The sequence below is a fragment of the Nematolebias whitei genome, chromosome 5 (assembly GCF_014905685.2).
Source record: "Nematolebias whitei isolate Nwh7 chromosome 5, NemWhi1, whole genome shotgun sequence".
Taxonomy (NCBI): domain Eukaryota; kingdom Metazoa; phylum Chordata; class Actinopteri; order Cyprinodontiformes; family Rivulidae; genus Nematolebias; species Nematolebias whitei.
Window position 1 is genome coordinate 29,770,114 of NC_056502.1, and position 22,319 is coordinate 29,792,432.

Genomic DNA, 22,319 nt, shown 5'->3' on the forward strand with positions numbered 1-22,319 from the left:
ATTTTTTAATTTTTTTAAAATTTATTTTATTTTTTGGATTGGGCAGATTTTTGTGTGATGGGGCGGTTTTTAACAGAATACTGGGCTGGAAAACTTCGACTCTATCTGGCAACACTGCTCAAGGATGACACGCATGATCGTGAAGCATTCCTCATTTTTACTTTTTGGTAGCACAAAATACATCACATTAATACATTAAGGTTCCACCCAGCATTTCAGTATACACCAGGATTACCAGATTAAAGCTGGAACATGCAAGGGAGAAAACAAATAAAAATAAATACATAAAATGTATGCCATAAAAGTCCAATGACGCTGTTTCCGGGAAATGGAACAAGTGAGGCTTCTAATTGGACGGAGCCAGAGATGGGAGTCCGCAACGCTGATTGGCTCCACTATTGGAACACTTGGCACTAATGGAACAGAGAAGAACACTGGTTGGGAATACTTAGGTCCTCAACCACAGTTCCGGGGACCAGTACTTGTTCGTGAGTCAATTGGTACTGGGACGCAAAATCACTGGATTCTCTCCACCGCATCTGTCAATGTCTCACTCTTGATGCAGGTCAACATACACAAGTGGTAAGTTTCAGTTTCTGTTAGACACATGCGCAGATCGGTTCTACATTGCCCGTGCAGGTGGCATAATTCAGCTGCGTGGTCTCTGGAGCAGACAGGACAGGAGGAGGTGCGCGGTCGTATCCGTGCATTTGAAGGATTACACTGCATATTTTTCAACCCGCCTAACAAAGAGTGACTGTAAAACTATATCTAAATAAAACTATAATTTTAAACAAAGCTTCCTTCACATCCCAGATATTCCTTTGCATTTCCAGTTCTGCTCTAAAAAAAAAAACTCCATCCCTAAAAGTTAGAAGTCATGGGCAATTTTATGAAAAAACACAAAAATATAATTAAAGTTTGCACTAAGCATAAGTTCCTGTGCTTTTGTGAACAATCATGTGTGAATCACTGCGGAGCAGGGAGGAGGGTGATGAGGCGCACCTCGGTGTGTGGGATATACTAACTAAACAAGATGAGAAATAATCCTGCACTTAATACACTTATAAATCACACATAAAGCATTTAAAATTAAATTAAAAATATGAGCTGGCTTCAGTGGTAATTTTAGCCTCTTTTAGGGGGTGCTCAAGTGCCCTTAAATTTTAACTCAGCACCCTTGAAAAATAAAAAAACCATCATAAGACTGTGTAATGAAACAGTTCTCAAAACTTAGATTCACCAAATTATTGAACAAATATTGAATAAATATGGAATAAATTATGACAATGTTAAAATGGGCCATTAAAATCTTTTTCTTTTTGCAGTACAGTAGTCAGATTCTTGACCCACCTGTCAATCAATCCAGCATATCAGCAATTGACCAATCAGCGGCCTCAATTTGTCCTGAAGTGAACGCCCCTTACCTGCAGAGCTGCAGCTTTGCAGTCATTTCAACAATGAGTTTACATCTCTTGTTTCATGTTAATCTACTGTAATAAACCTTTATAAAATACACCAGATCGCAGGAAATGGCATCTACTTTATTCAAAATTCTCTGGGGGAGGAACCCCAAACACCACCTGCAATGCACCCCCCGTCCCAGTCTGTGAAAATATTGTTTGACATTAAACAGATCCATGGCACAAATAATGTTGGGGACCACTGTTCTAAGGAACTTGTATCACTTTAACTCCTTTGTGGAACAGAACCACGTGGATGAACCTTTGACATCATCGAGTCTTTGGCCAGTACACTCGTGCATTTCTTTAAAGTCTTAAAAATCTTTCCTCCACCTAATTACGTTCACACCGTCAGAGAGTGCAAAATATCAAAGGTGATTTGAGAGCACGGGCTCACTCGCTTGCAAGAAGAAAAAAAGCTGTCAAACAAGTCAGCTCATGAACGTTACTTTAACAAATCAAGTGAACATTCAGTGAAAAACACCTGAATGGTCAGGACTGCTTAAACGTTTGCAGTTCTTCACACTGTGAGGTCTTTTGTACTTTCAGAAAACATCTGGAGGAAAAAAAGTGAACTTTATGTGTTCAGCCAAACACTTAGGAAGTGTAGTCAGAATAATTTTTTGTCTTTCATTTGTTAAACGTTATCTTTTATATTCAACTGTTATAGCAGAAAAACAATAGTTTTAATGCTATATGTAATAATTGTTTTAATATGTTTTAATACTGCTTATGACTAAATGAAAAAAAGGAATAGTAAGTTTGCTTTCATTGTTTGGCACTGGCTCACTATCGGAGGTCCTTTTTATTTTTTTCAGAGAATTATCTTCCAACCACAGATGTATTAGATAAACCACGGGAGTGCCTGCTCGAAAATGTTAAAACTGTTTTTGAATAGACAGTGAACCTGTGAATAATAAAGGTCAACCACTTTGAGACCAAGAAGATATTTATAAAGAAAGAAATCTTCAAAAGCGCCACTGGTGGCCATATTTGATGGTAGTGAATGGGCTCAGTTAGCTGATAGCGCTGGTAATTTATTTTTAATGCCAAGGCACTCAGGTACAACACCAGCCTGGTGGTGCAGATGTGTGTTTAATATTCATCTCACTGAGCTCCACCAGCCTCTGCAGAGCATTCTGCTTTAACTCGCAGAGATTTGGAGATTTTTGAAAACAACCTGCCACCACATGAACTGTGTCCTTGCAACTAGACTATAGTTGATGTGCAATAATGCTGTGTCATGACTGACTGAGGTGTCATTTGGTGATTGTTTGAATAGACTTGTTTTTGCAACAAACTATTATACAGCGGTCTATAGCAATGACCCGTACAAGCAAAGACCTTGTCTAAACTTTGACCTTGATTTGTGACCTTGACCTTGGAGCTGGGGTGATGAAACGTATATTCGACACTGATGCATATGTGAATCAAGTTTTATTAAATTATCTTGAGCAGATCAGAAGTTATGGGCGTGACCGAGAGTGCAGCCGGAGGTAGAGAGCTGAAATCATGACATTCTGTGCTCTTTTATAGCATTTAGAGTTTAGAAACTTTGTTTAGAATATTGCAAGAGTGTGGGAAGTATTTACAATGACTTTACACATATATATACCTGTATATATGAGAGTTTACCACTCTGCGCATGTCAGTACTTCTGTTCAGAACCAAAGCCCGCTGCATGTAAACGCTCGTCATGAACGGATTGTGCCCATGTAAACGATACATTTGAATGATTTAATCCGAAAACATTTCAATCCGCTCAAAGAAGTTTGCACATGTAAACATAGCTTCTGACTGAGGCCTGAAGTTATTTGTCAAGAACTCCAAAAAATGTACAGGACGAAGAGGAAGATGCAGAAGTTTAAGGATGTTTGGTGGCGATAGACAAACAGTGAGAGTGGGAGTGAGTGATGAGATTTGTTATATTTAGCCTGTTTGGATTTTATAGTTAGGGTGTGATGTAGAGTGTTTAGTGTATTGTTTAGTCAGTTTCAGTGTTGGAGTCAAAACAATGAGGTGGTTTTTGAAAGAGAATTTGAAGCTTCTGTTCTGAAGCTGCAGCTTCTGTTTGAGGAGGGGGATGGAGCCGTGGACCCAGACATGGACGAGTCAGAACCGTCTCAGACAGAAGAGGCAGAGCCGACAAAGAAAAACAGAGTCCGAGACAGAGGGAGGACTTTGATGAGGAAGTGGGAGATCCATTGTTTGTTTTAGAAGAGGAAAGAGAGGAAGAGCGCACTGAGGGCCACACTCCTGCCTGTACCAATCCCTGGCGTGACGTCCTCAGTCTTCAGTAGTCATCGGCCGTGTGCTCTGGTGTTTCCTCGATTGGTTTGTTAGTTTAAGCTTTAATGAACACGTGCATGGCCTGAATGTGTAAAAACACACGAGCATCGTATTCGACGAGAGCATTTGGAACTAGAACGGTGGGTGGATGCTTTATTATTTTTATACTGTTGCATTTATTGTTGTTAAATTATGTTTTTTTGAAAATGTATTTCTTTCTTCTTTTTCAGGATTTTGTTAATAAGTTTCTCCTGGTGAAATGAAGGATATAAAAATGTTTATAGCTTGTGCGTCTGTGGAGAGGTTTAAATCTTCGCTCAAAACTCGTTTTTTCTTCCTTGGTGTTTGATCCGTACAAGTTTGAGAACCAGTTATACCTGATTTTTATTGTTGTTGTTGTTGTATTTCATTGTTAACTTTTTAGTTTTTCCAGAGTGGCACAAGATGTATTTGTTTTTTGTTCTTTTTGTTTTCATTTTAATTTTACTAAATTGTAAAGCACTTTGGTCATCTTTTGGTGTTTGTACGTGCCAAATAAATAAATTGACATTGTGTGTGCAGCAACAACACAGAGAATATATAAGTGTGTGTGTGTGTGTGTGTGTGTGTACCTGAGCAGTGAGGCAGCGGACTGCTCCAGTGACCATTCAGCTGACAGGTGAGTGATGATTCTCCGATAAGTTGATGGTCTCCGAGACAGGAGTAACGCGTGGTGGATCCAAATGTAAACTTGTCTCCAGTCATTAGCGTGTGAGGCGGGGTGCCTGGGTGGCCGCAGTCCACCTCTGGGTGAAAGAGCAAAAAGAGTTTCTCGTGAACGAATTAATCTTTTGTTTCTACGAGCTCCAACAGACCAGACTGCCTCTGTGACATCACATTTATAGTTTCAATTAGAAATGCACGCTCAGTTTTAAAAAAGCCTTTAACACTAAATAGAAACATTGAATAAACTTCGTGTTTCTCTTCTTATTCTTACAAATTTATTTCTTTTTATTAAAGTACGTACCATGCAGGGTAGGTTTAATGATGTTCTGTCAAATTGTTCATGTCCAATAAACTCCTGTGAACTTTGAATTACATCAAGAGATTTTAAATCGAAAGAGCAATTTGAGCACATTTTCATACGAGACGATTAGATTTGTAGTCCAAACCGTTGAGTTCTCTGGGAATTAAAGCGATTTATTCCTGAGGCTGTTCATGTTATTAAATTGTCAAGTTGAAGCTTTGATTCGAGTTGGATTACATTAATATCAAGATAATAAGTTGGAGAAAAAGTACTTTAATAAAATGATCATCCTATTTTTAACATTCATTTACATGTATAGATAAACTGTTGTTTGTTAAATACTGTGAATATTAGAACAGTTTACTATTAGCTTTAAATCTTATGCTTATTGCATTTCTAAGGGTCATCTGAAACATTATTTGAAGGAATATGGTGCTAAACCTCTAATCGTGGTTAATGTGTATGTACATTTTTATTAATCTATTTTATTGTAGTTTTATTTTATATGCACTTTTCGAATTTAGCTAGTGCATGTGTGATAGTTTTTTTTTCTTATGCATTATACTTGATCCTATTTGTTTTTATGTGTTTTACCATCAACCGTGTTGTTGGGGAGTGGTGGCGCAGAGGTTAGAGAAGGTGGGCCTGTGATCGGAAGATTGCTGGTTCAAGCCCCGGTACCAACAACATCAAAAATGTGGGTGGAGTAGGTGAAGCACCCACACCTGCCCCCCACCCTCATTCGTCCCACTCTGGGCCCTTGAGCAAGGCCCTTAACCCCCACCATCTGCTCCTCCAGGCGTCCTAGATAGCAGCTCTCTGCTCCACACAGAGGGCTGTGGTAGCTCGGTGTCTGTGGTTGTGTCAGGAAGGACATCCGGCGTAAAAATAACTGACAAGTCTTCGTGCGACCCCTAACGCAGGGAGCAGCCGAAAGAAGGAAAAAAAAAACATCAGCCTCCCTGAAACTACAGGTGAAAATGAGCCCGCGAGGCTCATTCAGGTATATTTTCAGGGTAAACCCATGTTGAGTAACATGCACTGTCCCTTTTACAAGTAAAAAATACTAACTGGACAAGAACAAGTGTAACCAGACACATTTAAGAACTATAACACTCTGAGGCAAACAGATGAGCAGATAAAAACTTCAGCTGTTTGGTTGGTGATCCTTTTAGTGTTTGTTCTGAAAGTCTATTCTTCAACATTTGTATCCCAGCTAGGCCAGACTGAGACCAGTCACTGATGCAGACTGGTGGGTCTTTATCATGTTCACCCTGAAAACCTCCCTGGTTGCCTTGAATCATTCATTTATGGTCATACTCCGAACAAATGTTGACCTATTACTGCATGAGAAGTGTTTGGTCCTGTAATACATCTGCAGGTATTTTTACAGAAAGAAGTTTATTGCTATTCCAATACATCTTAAAACTTCATTTAAACCCACTGTTCATGTTTAATTGATTTATTTCAGTATTTTTGGATCACCTCAGACTCTTCTCTGTTTTGAGGCTCTTTAGGAATTTTATCAATTCCTCCTAAAGCCGTGGTTGTAAAGTGAGAGTTAATTATTCTCGTTATGTGTGCTCCTTGTTCTGTTGAGCTTTTTGTATGTGAGTTCTACTTATTCTTCAGCAACAAAACTAAGTTAAAAAACTCACAACTTCTTTAAAAAAATCTAACAACTACAAGTCTGCTTATCTTTTTTTAATCCTTTCAAATTAAATAAAGTGTAGTGTGTGTTAAGACAACTCCCATGTCATGTTTTGTGATGAAACATCAAAGCTGCTTTATTGTAATATCATTTGTCTTTATCAAAGTGAATACACTGAAACACAAAATGTAAAAAATGTTGCCTGAGTAAAAGTCACTGTGTGACATTTAAAGTGCACCTTTATAAAATGTCTCAAATCTTTTCAGGCCTAAAACTGTACAAAGTACAACATATTATTTGCAACTCTGTTAACTAGAACATTTTTGAGCTTTTTAAAACTTATTTCTGCTAATTTCAGCTTGTTATGCTCGTTTCAGCTTATTTATGCGTTTCAGACTTTTATACAATTTCAGCTACTATTTAGCTGTTTTTTAAATTTTTATTCATTTTGTCCTTTTTTTTCTTTACAAATTTTAGCTTTTTACTGATAATTCCACACTTTTTGCACTCATTTCAACTTTTTCAGCCTATTTCATCAAAAATGTGCTCTCACCACTTCTTTCTGGTAATTTAAACTTCTTTATGATTTTATGTAGCTAGTTTTCAGGGTTTTTTTTTTTCCTCGCAAATTTCTGCTTTGTTCAGATATTTCCACTTTTTTGTGCTCATTTCGGTTTCTTTCAGTCTAATTGGGCAAACATGTTTTTTCTGCTTTCTTAACCTAATTTAAGTTTCTTCTATGTTTTCAGCTAGTGTTTTTTTTATTTTAATTTTTTTTATCATTTATAGCTAATATAAGCTGTTTTCAGATAAATTCAAGTTTTTCATGGTACAAAGTAGTTTCTGCTACTTTCAGCCTAACTAACCTTTTTCTGCTAATTTCCACTCCTTTCAATTTATTTCTGCTACTTTCAGCTTTTTCTGCAATTTCAGCTACTATTAAGCAGTTTTTATGCTAATTTGATCTTTAATGGTTAATTCCACATTTTTGGGGTTCATTTCAGCTCTTTTTGCTTCCTTTTCATAGTTTAAGCTTCTTTATGCCTTTTCAACTACTTTTCAGTTTATTTCAGTTTTTTTTAATCAAATTTCCTTATTTTTATGCTAATTTCTTCTTATTTAAACCTAATTCAGCAAACGTGTGATCTTTCTGCTGTCTTCTACTAACTTAGGATTGTTCTTACATTTCAGCTACATTTCAGCATTTTTTTAAGCTAATTTCAGCTGTTTTTCAGCAAGTTCTTCTGCAATAAGCATTCACACTGCATTTTTTTTCTCTAGTTCTTGTATGTATGGCTTCTCTACTAAAACAAATTAAAAAAGTAATAGTGAAGTATTTGTTATTTTGCTCTTTACAATAACAACAAGGTTGATTCTATGAGGTTGATGTGATAAATATTTTATTAATTCATGGGCATTTTGTGTAAATTCTCAAACACTACCTAAATTTTACGACTTATAAATATTACTGTAATGGTTGAACATTAGCTTTGGTATTTCTGATCAGATTTATGATTATTATCACTATAAAGGTGCCAACATTCAATGTAAAACAAGCAGTTTCAACACTCGTGTTTTATTGTCATTTTTCAAATTGAACAACTTACTGCTTAACTCCAACTACTTTACTGAAACTTTATATTGTTTGACTGCATATGTTTATTTGCATTTTTGTCTATATTGTTATTTTCTCACATAAGTTTATTACTAAAAGTCATTTTAATTTTGAAAATGCTCGATACTACCAAGCTGTCACTGATGCCTGAAGCAGTTTATAAACATGTGAGACAGACACTCCTGTGTATCTCTTTAATTATTATCTCATTTGATAAAATAAATGACGCGCATCATTTCTCTACCATGAAATTAACTTCTTTCTGAGCCTGTGTTGAGGTTTGCGTTAGATGATTTCAGCAGAAATAGGTCATTATTGTTGGCAGACTCATACATAAGCAGAATCTACAATGAAGCAGGTGTATGGGAGCCTGCAGTTCACACAACATGGCAGTTGTTATAATCTAAGTGCTTAGTGCTGAAGGGACATTAGCTTGATCCTGAGATACTGGTGCAGCTGAAACTAAAACATGGGCACAAGCCTCTGAGAGTTCACATATTGTAGATACAGCCACAATATTTAGAAATTTAAACCATTAAATTATGAAACACAAAAAGTTTGCCACAATACATTGTGAAAGATGTTTTTCCTTATGCATCTCTTGCTAATGCAAGAGACTAATGAACCAGTGTAAAATATCATTTAATCAGACAAAACAAAATGTACTGTGAGAGTATTAGCAGGGTGAGATTAGAAGTTTTCCCCGTACCGATGCACTCTGGAAGAGGTTTGTCCCAGTGGCCCATTGGTTGGCAGCTCAGCACCGATGAGCCGAACAGATAATGTCCGGGGTTACAGTCATAGAACACCACGCTGCCGAATGTGAAGTTCCCATGTTCAATCTTACTCTCCCGGATGGAGTTGGCAGGAATACCTGGATCTGTGCAGTTAACCACTATAGGAAATAAAGAAATGAAGAAAAAAGAATCACTTGTTAAGCCTAAAAACAAGCACACATATGACCATTGACAAACCATTATACAGTAATCTATAGGAATGGCTTTTTTTCTTTTCATTCAACCTTTATTTATAGGATCTGTTTCTGAAAAAGAAACCCAGTTTAACTTTCAGTTTCTTTACTAGGTTTTCCACATGGAGCTTAAAAGAGAGATGTGAGTCGACCAAGATACCCAAATATTTATAGGAATCAACAAACTCAATCGGGACACCATTTGAGGATAAAATCGGAGGAAGAACTGCTGGGACCGACTTCCTGTTTGAAAAAAAGCATCCCTTTGGTTTTGTCAGCATTTAGGACAAGTTTGAGGAGGAACAAATCAGACTGGATGATGTTGAATGCAGATTGCAAAAGCTGGAAAGCCTTATCAACTGTTTTAGCTCGACACTAAACAACTGTGTCATCAGCATAGACATGTATGGATGCATCAGGGATGTTTTTACCCACATTACCTATGTAGATTGTAAAGAGGGTGCGTCCTAAGACTGAGCCTTGTGGTACACCATTGTTGACTGTTAAATAACTGGAGAAAGTATCATTATGTTGAACACATTGCCTCCGGTCTGAGAAATAGTTAGAGAACCAACCAATGGTGTGTTCTGAGAAACCAATTTCTGAGAGTTTATGACACAAGATGTTATGATCCACAGCGTCAAAAGCTTTAGACAGGTCTAAGAAAAGTGCAGCACAATAATCCTTAGCATCCAGTGCTTCAACAACGTCATGAACAACGTCATGGCTTGAACAAACAAAGACCTTGTATAACCTTTGACCTTGATTTGTGTCCTTGACTGTGATGGGACCCTTATAGGCATATATTCTTTAATTTCTTCTAATGTTTGAAGTGTCCTTGTAAAGCAGTAAATTTCTACTGAGACTGAAATTTGTTATCACAGCTGTAGCCATAGTCAAAGCAAGTTCTGTTGGCGTAAGGTTTGTGTTGGGAGCTTTTCTCTGAGACCTTGGATCAGTGGCGCCACACACCCCAATCTTGGTTCAGTCCAACCGAACCGAGATGTTGCTGATTAGCTCCCCTGCAAGTTTATAAATATCTCGGCAGCGAGACTGATCCACGCGCTCTCCTGCTGACTGCTGAGACACTCTGTGAGACCTGTGCCTTGTTTATTGCAATAAACAAATTCAAAGACCATTTTTGAAGACATCTTTAATTTCACCAGTTTCTGTGCTGAAGCAATATAGAGCAGAAAAATCCTCAAAACAGTTTTGGTGTCACGAACCAAGGACCTCTGCCAGTTTGTCAGCACAGGTCCAGCATCAGCAGAGTGAGTGAGGGCCGACGTGTTTGGGGTCGTTCAGGCTGACTGCACGTGTCCTGGGACCTGTCTGCACAGAATTGATAATTATCATCTAAATTACTCATACTGGCATAACTGTGAGGAAGTTATTTATATAAAGATTGTACATCTATTCCAATCATAAAAGGGGACTTCAGCAAGTTTGTAAGACTAGACCAGGTCCAAAGGACTTGTCAGAGGTGGTCAGATCCCTTTTTGAAGTAAGGAGCTCTTATAGATAGACTCCTGAGTGTACGGACTTTAGGTCTCGAGAGCAGGGGAGGTACGTACAGCCTCCCCTTGGTAGGAAGTTGTGATTATACACTTCAGAGTGTAGAAGCTTTACACTGTTTTTTTTAATTTTTTTTTACCTTTGAGTGTAAGGGCCAGAGGGTCCTGAAAAAATGGGAGGACAGACATCCTGAGGTGTAGGAAGTTGGAATAAATGTTTTAGAAAATGAAGGAAAAAGAAAAATGACCCAAAGATAAGAGACAGGGGAAGATGGACGGGTGTCAGAGTACAAATGTGGTCTCCTGAAGGTCCCTGGTTTTAATCACAATACAAGCTCTGTCAGTCTTGCAGCTGGAGTGATGAAAAGTGTATGTGACACTCTGTCTAGTAACGATACGTGTGTATGAAGTTTTGTGAAGTTATCTTGTGTGAAATGGAAGTTTTTGTCTGGACAAGTACGTAGATACAGACAGACTATACAATAAATGATGTGCTTTTAGATGGGCATATATAAAAGCAGGAAAATACTGCTAGTAGTATTAGTAGTAGATGAAATATATTTATATTTATTTTTTTAAACAAAGAAGGTTTAGCCAAACTGCAGTGTCATGATTAAAAATAAAAGCCCCCTTGCCCTTTTCTTAGCTCTCCCTTTGCTCAGAGTGAGGCTGATCATAGACTCCAGGATTCATATGTTCTGCTGTTTTTAAAAAGTAGAACATGTTCCTGTTTATTTTCCCCAAAACTTCTGTTTGTTGCAGTTTTTCAGAAAAGTGAAAATGATTTGCATATGCGCAGGACAGTGAGAGTGAGTCAAAAGGAATATTCACTAATTTGTTATATTTCCAAGCTCGACTTATAAAAATGTATCACCTCTGTCCGTGTGGTACTTCCTGTAAGGCAGGAATTACTTTAAATCAAATAAAGTATATGTTGATATAATGTGAGGAAAAGGATCACGCAATTTCAGGTGAACTAGGACACTCCATATATTTCATTAGAATTTTTTTTGACAGATTACTTTAATTATTCATGAGTTTCTTAGTACAGTATATACCTGCATTACATCAACTCTGTCTTGTTGTTGTATAAAGCATGTTTGTATAGGTAACCTGTCAGGAATTATTTCACTTTAACATGAGACTGAGGAAATATAACAAACCCCCCCCCCCCCCCACACACACACACACACACACACACATTAGTTATGTGGTAATCTGCCCAATTCCCTCCATGCGATCACATCGCAGGGGATGCTTCCTGGAAGCTGTTCTCTCTCTTTGCTTGGAGCCTCATTTACATAAATGTTATCTGTCAGCATGTTCACCAGTGAGACAATAATAGAACTGCTGACATGACCTAAACAGTGGCGTTTTGTTTGTATTCTACAAACAGGAAGTGAGCCCGAGCTATATTAAGCTCCATCAATAATAGCAGCACTTCATGCTGCCGTCTGAAAACCAAAGGCGCATCCGTTGTCAGAGAAACATCTATTTTAGAAGCAGCTGAAGTCTTTAAAAGCCCACCACTGACAAGGTGGTTCAGATGAAATCAGATGAGGGTGAAATTAGATTCAAAGTGACAACAAATTAAATCAATACTGCAAATGCATGACAAATCGAGGCTTAATGTGAGAAAATGTTTGCAGGAACAACATGTTTTGACAAAGAGTCATGACAGTTTCATGTGATCCCGCTCCTTTGAGCCTTCAACGGGTCTGTCTCTGCAATAAAAACTGTAGACCCCAATATAAACTGTAGATGACAACTATATTTATTTCATGAGGAGACATATTTTTAAATATAAAGTGTGACAAGCAAGCTCTGCTTCACATGATCCAGAGGCAACATACCAATCAAAGCAAGCAGTACACCATTGTCATCCTTGTATGTTCCCATACAAAGACAAAATTAGTTCTGTGCATTTAACCCGGCACACCTGAGATACACCCAGGTGGAGCAGTCGGTAGCTATGTAAGCGCCCGGGGAGCAATTAGGGATTAGATGTCTTGAATAGTGAATCTTTGTAGTTTTTAGTGTTTTTCTGGACAGGAACTGAACATGGAATACAGATAATCCTTAATAGTTTTGGTGCAGGATATTCCAGTGGGGAGGAGTTACATGGTGGAGTAGAACAGAGTGTTTTTTTTGTTATTACTTATCTTACGAAGTGCAGAGTGACGGATTCAGGCAAATGAAGGGAACACTTTTATTCACCACCATGTGTAACGGTGGAGCCAGACGGTGGCCAAAGGTGGCCTGGGCCAACATAGCTAAATTTTTATCCACCCCAATCATTTGAGGAAATATACTTTGAAGCAGTGTAAAAACTAAACAGGATAGTTTCCTCCAATGATCAGGGTGGTCAGTTTACATTAATATATATGGCAGTCAGTCCTCTTTAATTTTGATGTAGCAACCCAATTTTTGAAAGGAACTTTTCTTAGACTTCGATGCAGTCACATGTCAAAATGGAAGTCAGGACCTCACTTTTTTCTCAAGTTATCTTGTGCACAACATGGACAGCTGGACAGTGAGATGGACAGACAGATTGACAGAGGGAATTTCCAATTCCACCTCTTCGCTCTGCGATGGGGGACAATAAGTGTTGCAAATCTAGCTCTGCTTCCCATGACCCAGAGGCAGTATACCAATCGAAATCAAGCACTCAATATTAATTTGAAGTAATTTCCAGATTATTATATAATAACAACTAATTCATGATCTAACGTATGTCTTCAATATGTTTTCAACCAGATAACATAGTAAAACAGTTTGTATTTGAATGTTTCCTTTGTATTATTGCATTTAAAGACAGCATTTTAAAACACAATAAACCATCATGGATCATGTTACTTTGCTTTGGAGTATAACAGTATGAAATTATGTTTTAATCTTGAGTGATTATACAAAAATGTGATATTTGAAATGCAGCAGTAATGAGCTAAATCTGCACAAACTGCAACAAAAATGAAAATAAAGCCCCCCCAAACATAATTACTACAATGTATTCAACGGCACATCCCCCCTCGTTACATCCACTATAAATTCATTATTGCTTCTCTCTATTTCTGAAGTGAAGGCTCCATATGCTGTTGCTTTGTCTAGAAAAATCAAAGCAGGTAAAGACCATTATCATTAAATGTGTGGGCATGTACCTTGTTTTGTCACATGTTTTCTTTATTTAGTCGTACATATACACAAATAAATCAGTTTTTTCTTGTATGCTTATTCCTCAGCAAGCTGGCGGTTGCTGGCGGCTGATTCCTGAGTGATTCTGACACATCTGCTGGATGTTGGATTCTTGTAGTCATCCTAGCTTCAGATAACTGGAAAGCCTTTTTTGTTCTGTTCCAGCACCTTGGCTGGATCCTATTTTTGCTATCTGGCAGCTACCGGCTCTCCTTTTGGCAAGCCTTTTTCAGAGGAAGAAGAATGAGATAAAAGTGCTCTTTGTTATGGGGGTTAAAAAAAAAAAAAGTCACAGTGACACAATGCTTTTTTAGAAATGCAATCTGTTGACTGATCAATGAAATGCTTAAAAATGTAAAGCATCTCATGCATCAAAGGTCTGGATTTATTATTTTTTTTAATGTTTTGACATCTGTTTGTTTTGACTCTGGGATCCCAGCAGTACATATGGCGAGGTAACTGAGGTCAACTATCAAGGTGCGTCTGTGTCCCTCCGCTGCCCAAAGGCTGTCAGAACGACAGCTATTTATACATTCTGCAGGTGCTCAGTGGCAGGAACCGTACCTCTGCATGTCGGAGGCTGCTGGCTCCATTGGCGGTTGGCCTGGCACTGAGCAGTGGAGGGCCCCTCCAGGGTGTAGCCTTTGTTGCAGGAGAAGCGCACAACATCATTGTAGTTGAAGCCATCGCCTGTGGTACGGCCATAGATGGGGCTGCCAGGGTGGCCACATGTGACGGCTAAGTCGAAGCACATCAAGCAAGTACGTGAGGGAAGGAGGAGGCAGAAAGGTCAGGACGTGAAAGGCAGCAGAGGAGGGATGCACAGACAGGTTGGAGGGGAGAGAAACATACAGAGAAAAGCCAACAATGATTGAGGTGACACAAAGTGCCAACTATCATAGTCATTAACATATAATTAAACCCTGAAGGTAATGAGAGAGGGAGAATTCAGGACATGAGCCTGATCGGTAAAGGCTAGATTGCACATTTCAGCTCATTAACAGGTGAACAGGAGGTTGAGGAAAACTACAAGTCAGGCATCAATTAGTGATTTTAGAGTTTGCAAACTAAAAGATAAAGATTTTCACAAGCTTCTTCCCTCTTCTTTCCTTTTGAACTTTGAATACATACGCAAGTGACCACAAAAAAAAACAAAAAAACAATCTCATTGCCTTTTCTGTAAATCAAACATTGGCACAACACAAAGGCCATATTTGCACTACTTCCAGAATTATTTTTCTTCAGCTTGTTTACAAAAATCTTTGTCCAGATGGCAAGCAAAAGTATAAATAAAGAAATGCCCGTACCAGTAGGTGACAAGAACGCCCACATTAACAGCACATTGGCCTAAAAATGATCCCAAAACAATTTAATATTTTATTTCATAAATTATTTACAATTTTCCTCTCAGTTCTTAACCAGTTCAGCAAATGATAATCAGAATCAGGATAAATTAGGACAGGTATAGAAGAAAAAACAAGTAAAAACAACTATTGTTGTTATTTTCAGGTCACAACGCTACTGAGCATGCATGAAACAGGCAGCAACAATATTTATCACTTTTTAATCTCAAATCCATACGGCACACCAAAACAAGTTTTAAAGATGTCCACATTGTAAAGTGTTCTGAATAGTTGTTTACACTATAATTCTTCTTTGCATTTAGATAAAGTGTGCCTTAAAAAAAAAAAAAAAGCATTCAGCTTGTTGTAAATGGGTCATATAGAATATTTCTGCTGTCGTTTGGAACCAGAGAGAGGTTGAGAAGGGACAGTAAAGTACTTACAGATGCAGACTGGGAGGAATCCAGACCAGGTGTGGTCCTGCTGACAGATCCGTACGGAGGACCCAATGAGTCTAAACCCAGGGTTGCATTGGTAGACCACCGTGTCTCTGTAGCCAAAGTTTTCCCCGATTACCTGCCCGTTCACAATTAGCTCTGGAACGCCGCAGTGACCAGCTGTAAAGAAGTGAGAAAAGACAATGAACAAACTTTATGGTTCTTTCTTCAGGGTTCCTATGAACAAGCGATACGCTGATTTCCTCCGTCGCTGTGGGATTTGAAAAGTGAATGTTTTTAGTTTTTAATGTTTTTCTGGACTGGAATTGAACAGAGAAAGTAAGAAAATCCTAATGTTTTTGGTGCAACATATTCAAATGGGTCGGAGTTACACTGTGCACAACAGAGGTAGTTTTAATTGCATATTTTATATTTTACTTGTCCTAGGCAGCACAGAGTGACAGATTCAGGCGAGTGGAGGGAGCAATTTTATCCACCAGCAGGTGCAATGGTGGAGCCATGGGGTAACCAGTGGTGGCCTTGGCCCCTATAGGGGTAGCTGTGTCTGAATGGTTAGAGCGGTCGTCCTCCAATGGGAGAGTTGAGGGTTCAATTCCACCAGCAGTCACATGTTGAAGTGTCCCTGGGCAAGACACTGAACCCCTCACTGCTTCCAATGTGTGTCCCATTGGTGGACAAATGTGAACTAAAGCACTGATTAGTCTCCACAGTTTCAGATTAGCGTTGTAGTGATATAGTAGAGTGCTGTATGAATGAGTAAATGAGGGCACAGATTTGTAGTGTCAAGCACTTTGTGTGTCTTGATAAAATAGAAAGGAGCTTTATAAGTACAGTCCATTTGCATGCATGTATTAACCTATGGATTCCTAGTGTGGTTCTCCAGCTGCACTAAGGCAGAGCAGCAGGCTCCCAGTGGGCGCTAAAACAGTTGGGAAGATCATTGGGATTACCCTCCCAGAGATCAGAACAATCTATACAACTCGCTGTTTGTGATGAGTCAACAACATCCTGCAGGACAGGTACCATCCTGCACATGGCCGATTCCATCTGTTACCCTCAGGCAGAAGGTAGCAGTCTATAGGTGCTAGGACCACCAGAATGGCTCATGGACTGTACCCACAGGTTGTGAGACTGTTAAATGAACAGTATCTCTCTGTGTGACCCCACCCATTATCCTTACGTCTCATCATGACAATAACTGTGAAATGGATATTACATTGCTGCAGCAACTAAGTACTATCCATTCAACATCTGACTGTCTACAGTTCTCCCTTCATCTATCCTGCCCTGTATTATTATGTGTTTACACTGATCATCAGAACCTTGCAAAGTTCTTTCGCACCACTATGTGCTAATTTATTACTGTGTAGGTGTATGATACTCCGTCAAAATTTTTATTGCTATACAGAACTGTTGTTATAGCAATGACAATAAAGTAAAGTAAAAAAGTAAAATAAAATAAATAAAAAAACCTTACCATAGATTAACCTTCAGCCACTCCATGTGCCACCTCAGTCATTTGAGGAAACAATGCTTTTAAGCAATATAAAAACCAGAAAGCATAGTTTCCTCAAATTATAGAGGTGTTATATATAGATGTGTGTGTATTGCAATCCAGTTTTCTATGGTGACTTTTCTTATGCGTAGATGTAGCAACACACCAAAATGTAAGTCAGTACCTGACTAATGTATAGTTATCCAGCTTACTAGGTGGATGGACATTTGCGGCAGCAGCCATCTTGCAATTTGACGTGTCAACCCAATTTTTGAAAATAACTTTTCTTACACCTAGATGCAGCCACACACAGAATTTTAAGTTTGTACCTAAATTTTTTTTCAAGTTCAAGATGCTCATAACATGCACAGACAGAAAGTCAAAAAAGACAGCAGGTTACAGAATTTACAATGTGATATTAAAAATATATAAAATGAAAACAAAAGCCAAAAGTGTGTAGTGCTTAGTACATGAGATACAATGCACTTGACAAAACCAAACCCAGTCTCAGTAAATCAATCATGCAGCACAATGTTCAACTTTCCATCAGTGAGAATAATGGTCTCCAGTGGTTCCCATAAAACTAATGGATAATAGCTGAAGGGTACAAATGCAATTTTGATGCCGCTGTCATGTTTAAATACAATTTTGACAATGTTTGAAAGTAAAATGAAGAGGCATGTTCTCATAAAAAGTCTAGAATTTAATGCAGGCACGTAAAAATTAGTTTATTCATGAACTGCATTGTGTTTAAAAAGCATGTTTCAGCTGAATATGTGAAACATTTTTAAATGTTTTTATCTAGCTGTGGATGTGTTTTTCAAAATCCGCGCAATAGGCTCATGCACATAACCATGGTACTTCCAGCTACAATACAAGCATTTCACAGACAAAGGATCCTGTAGAGATTTCCAATACCTTTTAAAAGCTGGGAAATTGCCTCTGACTGAGAGTCTGATTTCCCTAATTCACTCCTGCACCCAAAAACTCAGTCAAGTCTTTTAGTATGACACTCCAGTTGAGGGCTGCCTGATTCTATAAAGATAGGGCTGAAGTAGGTGTACATACCAAGAGATTCCTAGCTATGGTAACTGAGTCGGTCATGTTAGTAACAGAGCAAAGGGTGGCTCTCTTTTGATGACCTGATCAAACATTACCACACAGACAAACGAGACTGACAGGAAAACCTTCCTATTCTGCTGCTGTGTGGCTCTGAATGCAACTCGTCTCATTATACATCTCATTTTCTGCCTTTGTACAAAGCTGTGATGAGCTGCGGTAAGCTGAGCTCTTTAGAAACCCAAACATAAGCTAAAATTCCACTCATGCAGTTTTGAAAACATTCAATAGATTCAAACAAGTCGATGCTTTAAAGCTGATTTAGCTCATTTGATGTTTTACTGACAGTAAATTACATCGGCAAGCTGTGTGGCCATTCAAGTCCTGATTGAAGATAAATATTGTGTCAGGATATGTGTTTTTGGTTTATTTTTTTACTGTCTTTTGGAGTTTATTTTTATTTTAATCTCCCATTTGTGGTTATTTTGTCTGTTTTTTGTGTGTGTGTTTGCTCTGTGTCTTTGTGTATCCCCTTCATTACTTAGTTTCTGTTTCTCAATAAGATCTTGAGTGTTTTCCAGTCAACCTGCCACTCAAAGCCTACTGGTTGGCTGTCTCACTGGTCGCAGCTGCAGCCACTTCTCTCATTAGCCCTAGTCCATGTTGCTCTACACTCTTTCACTGCTCAGTGGAGCATTTTGTGTTTATACACCAGAACCAGTTCTTCGTTTACCGCCTTGAATCTTCTCATTTGTATCTGTCCATTAATTTTTGTAAGTATTTGCTGCCTGAACAGCTGTTTGCTTTGATTACAGAGTTTAGTTGTTTCCTGTCAAGGAGCGAAGAGGGGGAAATGGAAATACTGTCCATCTGTCCTTCTTGTGAGCTGAATAACTTGAAAAATATGTGAAATACTGACTGACAATTTGGTTTGTGGCCACATCGAGATGTAATAAAAGTTATTTTCAAAAATTGGCTTGTACATATACATACATACACATATATATATATATATATATATATAAAAGGGATGCAACAATCCACTTTTTTTTTTTAACTTCCGATCTTCCCAGTCCCAAAAAGCTCTACAGTGACTGGTCTGAATGACTATCGGCTAGTGGCCCTCACCCCGATAGTCGCTAAATGCTTCGAAAAACTGGTCATGACTCACATCAAAACAACCATCAACATCAACGAGGACCCTCATCAGTATGCATACCGTGAGAACCGATCAACAGAGGATGCAATCTCCTCTGTGGTCCACACTGCGCTCAACCACCTGGAGCAGAAAAACTCTTACGTCCGTATGCTCTTTGTGGACTTCACATCCGCCTTCAACACCATGATCCCCCAAACCCTGATGGACAAACTATCCACACTAGGACTAAGCCCCTCCATCTGCAACTGGGTACTAGACTTTTTAACAAACAGACCACAGTTAGTGAGGATCCACAACCTCTCCTCCTCCACCATAACCCTCAGCACTGGCTCTCCTCAGGGATGTGTGTTGAGCCCCCTCCTTTTTACTCTGCTCACATATGATTGTGCAGCTACCCATCCAGGCTGTCACATTGTAAAGTTTGCAGATGATACAGCGGTGGTGGGATGCATCACAAACAATGATGAGTCCAGCTACAGGCAGGAGGTGGAACACCTGGAGAGCTGGTGCAGAGAGAATAACCTTCACATCAATGTGAAGAAGACAAAGGAGATGATTGTGGACTTCAGAAGGAACAAAAACACCTACACCCCCCTGAACATAAGAGGATCTGCGGTGGAAGTGGTCTCCAGCTACAAGTACTTGGGTGTACACATGAATAACAACCTCAGCTGGAGCAACAACACCACCAGCCTGATCAAGAAAGCTCATCAGAGACTCTACTTCCTCAGACGGCTGAGGCGAGCTGGTCTGGGAAGCTCAGTCCTCACCTCCTTCTACAGGTGTGCAGTGGAGAGCATCCTGTGCTCCAACATCAACGTGTGGCATGGAGGCTGCACAGCTGCAGAAAGAAAAGCTTTGCAGAGAGTGGTGAAGGCTGCACAGAAATCTGTTGGAATCAGTCTCCCCACCATCACAGACATCTACACCTCCAGATGCAGGAAGAGGGCCACCTGCATCATGAAGGACCCCACCCACCCAGCACACACACTTTTTGCCCCACTCCCCTCAGGAAGGAGGTTAAGGAGCATTAAGTGTAGAACCACTAGACTGAGGAACAGCTTCTACCCTGAGGCTGTTAGACTCATGAATCTCTAACTAGAATAATCACTGTGAAAAACCATATCATGTTGCTGCTGATCTGTTTCATGTTGCTGCTGATCTGTTTCAATGTTGATGTGTTCATGCGTGCACATCTGCTCACAGACTCATGTTCATGTTTGTGCTGATGTTCAATGTTTTTATGTTATGAGTGCTTAGTGTATATTTAGTTGATGTTTTTCTTAGTTCATATCTTAGATGTTATTACTGTTTTTCTTATACATTTTATTGTTGGATGTAACTGGGACCCCGTGTACATAATTTCGCTCCACCACATGTACCACATGAGGTGCGAATGACAATAAAGAAACTCTGACTCTGACTCTGATCCCGATACCTAAATCTGGATACAACCCGATACCGATACTGATACCGACATAATCATCATCATTGTTTTTATATGAGGCTGTAATAATCTCCTCTCAAGTACAATTTGTACAAATATATGCATGCATGTACAAAAAGGCAACTTGAGGTAAGTTTTATTAATGTTGGATCAGTTTTAAAGTTACAATGAAATTCTGCTAACACAAAACGTTTTTTTTCGTAGCTTTAAAGAGGATATTAACTTGATTAATTTGATTGTTTAAAGTTATTTTATTTTTTAAACAAGTGGTGGATACAATAATTTTTTTTCTTCTTTCTGCACTCTTTTCATTCAGAGGCCCAGGGTGGTGCAAATGAGATTTGTAGCAGATGCGGATGATTCACCTTTCCCATTCTAAATTTTGTTGTAACTGTAAGGTGTTTCAAATCAGTAACCTCTTAATCTTAGGCTCGTCTTCTACTGCGTCCTGCTTAAAAATATAGTTTCCACAAATGATTGGTTGATAAAAAGAAAAGTGCAAACTTCAATTTTGTTGTGTGGCTGCATCTAGCAGCCAGAAAGGTCACCGTTGAAAATTGGGTTTCTGTGATGCGCTGAAGGTTCAATTGCTGGGAGTACCTTCTGTTCTGGACAGAGACGGCCAAGCAGAACGGTGAAGGCTGTGAGAACCATAGCTGCTTAAACTAAATCAACACCACACTATAAAACACAGGAGATCATCTAAAGACACAGAGCACCATGAAAAGTTCTGGAGAAACTAAAATATATGTTTTGAAATTTTAAGATTTCTTTTTTTTTTGGAAACATTTCTTATAGACAGAAAGATAGACTTGTTTTCAAATAATCTTAAATAGTGAGCCAAGCATTTTTTAAATATATTTATTTGGCTGAGGGGCTTTGGCCCAGTGGTAGGGAAATCATCTTCTAATCATGGGATGAGAGTTTTGATTCCCAGCCCCTGTATTACTCTGAAGTGTCCTTGGGCAAAGCACTCAATTCACCACAGACCCTGATGAGCTTATAAAAACATAAAATAAAAATTGAGTTAGAATGTACTGTTATTGCGTAGTTTATATAAAAATGTAAAATATAAAACAAAAAACACTTGGTGTGTGTGAACAGGTGAATCACAGTGTAAAGTGCTTTTCAGATTCTGGGTGAGATAAAAAGGAACTAAATGGTTTCAGTGCCGAGCCTGACTCATTGAACTGGTATATTCCCACTTTGTTTTGTAGGTGATTGTATAAGGCTTGTCTTTCCTTCATTATGCACATTGATTTAATAATTCATTAGTTTTGACATCATCTGCTTTGCATCGTTAACTAATAAGTGTGCTTGTGTCACATAGGGAAACTGTTTGTTGGTCTATTTAAGGTGTAATTGTGTTGTGAGCTGTATGCATGGAAACATCATATTCACTTGAGTGTTGCCTTAGCTAGAGCTTGGAAGGACTGCCTCTATCATTACAAACTATTTTATCTCTGTGTGTGTGTGTGTGGGGGGGGGGGGGGGGGGGGGGGGGGGGGTAGGGTAGGGTAAGGTTGGGTTGGGCAGAGAAGATCAAATTGTGATAAACCTGCTTTGCTACTGCTAATACTGCAAACATTTGAAAACTTTACATTTAAGAAACACGTTCCAATCTTCTACAGGTAGTTGTCAAAGGTGCATGAACATTT

The 22,319-nt window shown here is 38.8% G+C and overlaps 1 protein-coding gene across 1 annotated transcript in view; it reads right to left on the reverse strand.

Annotated features, from left to right (window-relative positions):
* LOC119410362 (CUB and sushi domain-containing protein 3) overlaps positions 1-22,319 on the reverse strand; it is a 416,314-nt gene that overhangs the window by 71,162 nt on the left and 322,833 nt on the right. The window contains exons 42-45 of the mRNA XM_037677273.1: positions 15,487-15,660; positions 14,265-14,438; positions 8,734-8,919; positions 4,364-4,537 (exon numbers count right to left, since the gene is read on the reverse strand). Of these exons, the coding sequence (XP_037533201.1) occupies positions 4,364-4,537; positions 8,734-8,919; positions 14,265-14,438; positions 15,487-15,660 (708 nt within the window). The remainder of the gene's footprint in view (positions 1-4,363; positions 4,538-8,733; positions 8,920-14,264; positions 14,439-15,486; positions 15,661-22,319) is intronic.